The 5,583-nt window shown below is 26.6% G+C and overlaps 1 protein-coding gene across 1 annotated transcript; it reads right to left on the reverse strand.

Moving 5' to 3' along the window:
* Window positions 1–2,190: 2,190 nt before the first annotated feature.
* On the reverse strand, window positions 2,191–3,154 carry LOC145828854 (U2 small nuclear ribonucleoprotein B''-like). Its single transcript, XM_082936600.1, has 2 exons — window positions 2,929–3,154; window positions 2,191–2,606 (listed from the first exon to the last, which is right to left on the reverse strand). The coding sequence occupies exons 1-2, from the start codon at window positions 3,152–3,154 to the stop codon at window positions 2,191–2,193; spliced, it is 642 nt and encodes a 213-aa protein (XP_082792726.1).
* Between the last annotated feature and the right edge of the window lie 2,429 nt (window positions 3,155–5,583).

Below are 5,583 nucleotides of genomic sequence, written 5' to 3' on the forward strand. Positions count from 1 at the left end.
ATACTTCATTTAAAAAAAATAGTTTGATAGAAGTATAATTAAAATTTCAATAATTTTCTAAATGTTACAGTGTTTTTCAATTATAAATTTTTAACATAAATTTACACTTTAATTTTCTATTTATTATTACTACTTTTTAGTTTATAAAAAAAAACAATCAAATTTCTCAACTCCCATTAAAGGAGAAGAATTACATATTTATTGTTTTGTTCATTAATTTATATAACAATATTTCAATTATTTTATTCATATTAATAAGACCTCTGTTATAATATATATAATGAAATTTTAAGTTCTATTTGAATAAGATTTTTATTTTAACTAATGATCTCAGCAATAATATAAACAAGCTTCACAGTTTGCTTTCCTTATTAAACCTACATATGTTTCTGTGTGTTAACAAGTTAACACACTACAACACAGCTTAGCAAATCTTAGAGATAGTCATTAATAATAATATTAGTAAGTTAAACATTGTTATATAAATAAATTCACAAATAAATAAATCTGTGTTAAGTACTGAATCTAAAAAAAATTCTTTTAATTTGCGTTTTATTGTCTCAAATTTTTAGTTTAGTGAAACATTAAATCTTTCTAATCAAATTTTTTGTTAGACTAATTATCTAGTTTTAATAAAAGTTCAACTAATGTGAAAAATTATGTTTAAAAGTCAATAAAGACCTACATTGCACACAAAACTCAAATTACTGGCTGTAGAAAAATAGTGTGTTACGAGCATGTAGTTCATTCTATTTTGCAAAAGTATCTAGTTATAATCACATAATAGGTTTTTTAATTACTCTTTTTAACTTGGTTTCAATTTTTTTTAAGTAAAATTGATCATATGAATGTCAGTAGAGACAACTAATTAATATTAGCAATATTTTTGTGCAAAAATATTTCTATTTCCACTATTCTTTTAGTTCATTAGTTATTAATTTTGTATAATTGTTGTATAAAATACACTTCACTTTTACATACTAAAATTTTCATTTTGTTTTTAAGTTTTGATCAGTTAATTATTAAGGATTGGTTAATTTTATAGTACTTAATTAAACCTATAATTGTATTTTTTGGCAAAACAGTTCCACTACAAAAGATAAAGCAATCTAGAAGTTTGATAGTTTTTGGTGTATTTTTTAGTGATTTTATTCAGTTTGCAGTACAGTATACTACCGCTTAAGTACGCACTTTTTTTGGTACGCATCACGCCTTAAGTACGCACTTATCCAGAAAGACAAAGTAAAGGATGTTATACTAGAACTTCAAGAAATTCCAGTATTTTTGCCTAAATCATTTTAAAATCTATTAAAAAAATTTACAAATTAGAATTATGTTTTAAATGTTATTTAAAATAAATGACTTGTTTATTTGGCATAATTATTTGGTGGCTAGTTGCAAGAAAGAAAACAAACAACTTTTTGGTCGGGTTCAATTTGCGTACTTAAGCGGTAGTGTACTGTATATGGATCTACTATTATATTTTAATAACTATTCTAAACCTTGGCATAGCTAATTGTAAAACAAAAGTAATAAAAAGTCTTTTTTAGTTAATTCTCAACAATATAATAATTAAGTTTTTAACTACACTGGGTGCATGACAAAACAATGAAATTTAATGATAATTCAGAATTATTGTATTTTTGTGTTTAACTAGATTTTCCTGTTGTAATTATTCTGTTTGGATTAACATCAAAATTTAATTAGTTAGACCTTTTATTTCATAACTGATAGTTCAGTTAATTTCAAGTTGTTGTTTTTGAGATAATATCCTCAGAATTTAAATTTTAACTTTCATGTTACCAACTATTAACTTGGAGTAATTACCATGGTTGGGATTTTGCATTATAGTAGGTAGTATCATAAAAATATGCCTAAAATTTACTTCACATAAACAAGTATTTAAGTTAGTCAAAGTATTTAATAAAAAGTTTGACTGTGGTGTGCATTAGAAAAAAAAAAAACAATCAATATAGTTTATATAAAGAGCTAGTAGTACAATCCTTTAAATTTGGAACTCAGTTAAAGAATATCATTAAGTTTTAATATTATCATGACCTGTCTAATGAACAAAAATTAACCACCCAATCATTTAAATTATAATATAACTACTAATAAAAAACAGAATTTCAAGCAAGCTACAAATTATTTTATACTCAAAAATTCAAAAAAACACATCTTCAAAAAAATCTACTTCTTAGCAAATGTGACCTTCATGTAGTGGCTCTCTGACATCTTGAAGTTGTCAAGGGCCTTTTTGGCATCCGAAGCCTTGCCCTCACTCTCAAACTCCACAAAAGCAATTTCCCCCTTCCCGCTCACAATCCTCACCTCCCTGAAGCCCTCAAACTTCTCAAAGAGCATCTGTACTTGCGACTGCTGGGTGTCAGCGGGCAGGTTTTCCACAAACAGGATGTTGTTTGGCAGGTCTTTTTCAATAGCCTGCCTTTTGTTACCGTGGTCTTTGCCTGCCGTGGGCTTATTCTTTCTCTTCATAGCTTCCTGCTGGACCCTGTACTCCTTGTAGGTGTCCTTCATCTTTGAGATGACGTTGGAGTCCCGGTTGGCGTACTGGATTCTCATTGGCTTGTCGTAGAATGGAAAGCCTGTTTGTAGTGTGTTAAATTTCAAATATCATTTCAAATACATTGCTTGGACTATTTTACTCATGCAAGCCTAAAATAATCAGGTTTAAACTTAAGTTGAAAAATTAGCAACAAGTTTAGAAATTTTTGTGTTAAAATTTAATTGTGTTTTATTTAAACAAACCTAAACAAAATATATTTGATTGATATAATCTACTGCAAAAAAGTATCATTAAGTTATGAAGATCTAAATAATTAATCATAAAAGTTAGGAATTTAATTATTTGGTTAATTAAAAACTTAACCTTTGATTTATTATATAAAAAATGTATGCAAAACAAACCTTGTAGTGACTTGTTTGCTTGAGTGGCACTGTTAATGTCTTTGAACACTATGAATGCCTGACCCCTCATTTTCATGGTTTTCATGGCAACCACCTCCAAAACCTGCCCGAACTGGCCAAACAAAGCGTAAAGGGACTTTTTGAGCTCTTCCTTTTTGACCTTGTCATTTAAGTTGTTGACGTAGAGTGTGTTGTTAGGTTTGTTCTGACTTTTTATTTTTGACATTTTAATCTAAAAAGTGTTTTGTTTGGTTTTAAGACTTAGTTTTTTGATCAATAGTTGCTCAGCAAATTTAAGTTTATATTTATGCACTAACGTGTCAATAATATTTAAGAAAAATATATGAAGGACATAAGAGAATGTTAAGAAATAATTTTAAGTTAAAAAAAGATCAAATTATACTAAAAAGAATGCAGAAATCTGCTTTAATATATAACCAAAGATATGTCCTAATAAAGGTGGAAATAACAATTTAGCTACCATAATAAATCATAATGAACATATTTAGTTCCTAGATTTGCAGAACTTTTTGCTGCTTAGTTTGACTTCAGAACAATGTAGCGTATTTTATACTTTTCAAATCCTTGTTTTAACATAAAATTTAGTACAACTTGAAAAAAAATATTTATTAAAAGGTTGTCTTATTAACTAAGTTTTATTTAGTTAGCATCTGTAATTTATTTCTATTCAATATATTACTTTTATTCAGGATCTGAATAAATTTGATAGTTTTAAGCAGATATATATATCTAAAAACTTTTCATAAAACAAAACAAAATTAAACTGATAAAAATCAAAAATAACTTAAAAATGAACTGTTGTTTAACTTTCTTCTACAATTCTTATATAAACAACACATTATTTACTCAAATAGATTTTGAGTTTACTTAGATTTCAAATTAAAAGTTTCTGAACAGTTGTTTTTTATGCAATATTATGAAGTTTCAAATAATTTTCTCACACAGCATTTGTAACTAGATATAAATCTATTCAAGTATTTTTGACTAGTTTGATTTTTCAACTAGGCTAGTTTGAACTTTTTGATAAACTCTTGGCTTATTTGTTTTTCATTGCAAAACCCAGGCTATCTTGTTTATTTTTAAGCTCAGACAAGTTTTTCAGACTTAAAATATTTTAGTTTTATCAAGGTTTTTTAAGTATTTAAACTTAATTAACAGTATTTGAAAAAGTTTTTGACTCTTATTTATTATCATTTTCCCCATTTTTTCAAATTCCACTAACTCAGGGTAGCTTGATTAAAAACATGCAAGCTTTTGGTCACTCAGACTTTTTGCTTTCAAGTGTGATAACACTGTTTATACAAAAACCAAGGCCATAAAGGGCCAACATTTCTTAATAAAAAAAATAACATTGACTATTGAATTAAGTAAGTATAAACTATATGTTAATCAATCTACAGCAGATGATATTAGAACTTTTTTTAACTTTGAAAATATACTAATCTTGTAGAAGCTTACTTATACTAATGTAAAAACTGTACATTTTTTATTGTCAATTTTGTTTGAAATTCATAAATTCACTAAAAATATATCTTCTCTTTATAAGCTAGGACTTCCTTCAAACATCCTTTATACAGGTAAAAAATGTTGAATGTTCAAATAAAAAATTTAAAAATAAATGATAAAAAACGAGCAAAAACGGGAAGTTTTTTGTAAAATGTTAATATTTTATAAAATTTAGAACACTCTTGCACATTAGGGTGTATCTGTTGCCTGACCTTGGAGTTAAGCTAAGTTAAACTTTTTGTGAATGCCCAAATTTCATAAATAATTAAAACAAAAAAATAGCTTCCTAGCGTTCACACCACCCTCAACATTTTCTTAAAACAACCCTCATATAAATTGTATGAGATCTTAAAAATTTGACCTTTAAATTTTGGCTGAAATTTTGGTAGTCTAGCCACAATCACAAAAAACACATTCTATTCTTACCCAATTGAAGAATGTTTTATGAAGGATTTTTTGTTTTTTGCTTTTTTTTTGAGAAAATCAAGAAGTGCCTCCATGAAACTTTCTATAAATTTTCTCTCTGTAGTGTGTTTTTGAGATAATTGCTACATGTACAAAAAAATTAATCAAAAACTTAATTTCTAAGGTCCCATACAATTTACATGAGGATTGTTTTCCAAAAACGTAAAACGGGCAATGGTAATAAAATCCAGATTTATTTATGTGATCTGCCACCAACAAAACATTAAATTAAATTTTACTTAAAATTATTATTTCTGAGAGGCAACAGATGTACCCTACTGCACATTATGGTGCATCTGTTGCCCGATCTGGAATTTTGCTTAGTAAAATTTTTTGAAAATTGGAAATCACATAAATAGACAGCACAAAAAGATTAGCTTTCTAGCTTTAAGCCTAATTACTTTTGAATTTTTTTCTTTATATCGGTATAAATTTATAATCTTATTTTCTTCTAGATTTTTTGAGATAGTTACCTGAACCGGTTAGAAAATGTTCCTTGCCATATTTGGAAAATTATGTTTAATTAAATTAAGAAATACATAAATTAATTGAAAAATAACTAAAAAAATTCATTTTTTTTGTTTAGTTTATTATTATTATTTAAACTTTGTTTATGCAGAATGTTCTAAATATAACACGGAACATTTCCTTACAGTTTCAGGT

This window comes from Thalia democratica, chromosome 2 (assembly GCF_965202585.1).
Source record: "Thalia democratica chromosome 2, ktThaDemo2.hap1.1, whole genome shotgun sequence".
Taxonomy (NCBI): domain Eukaryota; kingdom Metazoa; phylum Chordata; class Thaliacea; order Salpida; family Salpidae; genus Thalia; species Thalia democratica.

Coding starts and splice junctions, on each gene's coding strand:
- LOC145828854 (XM_082936600.1), bottom strand. CDS start 3,154: ATGTCAAAAATAAAAAGTCAGAACAAACCTAACAACACACTCTACGTC. Junction 2,607..2,928: donor AGCAAACAAGTCACTACAAG/GTTTGTTTTGCA, acceptor CACTACAAACAG/GCTTTCCATTCTACGACAAG.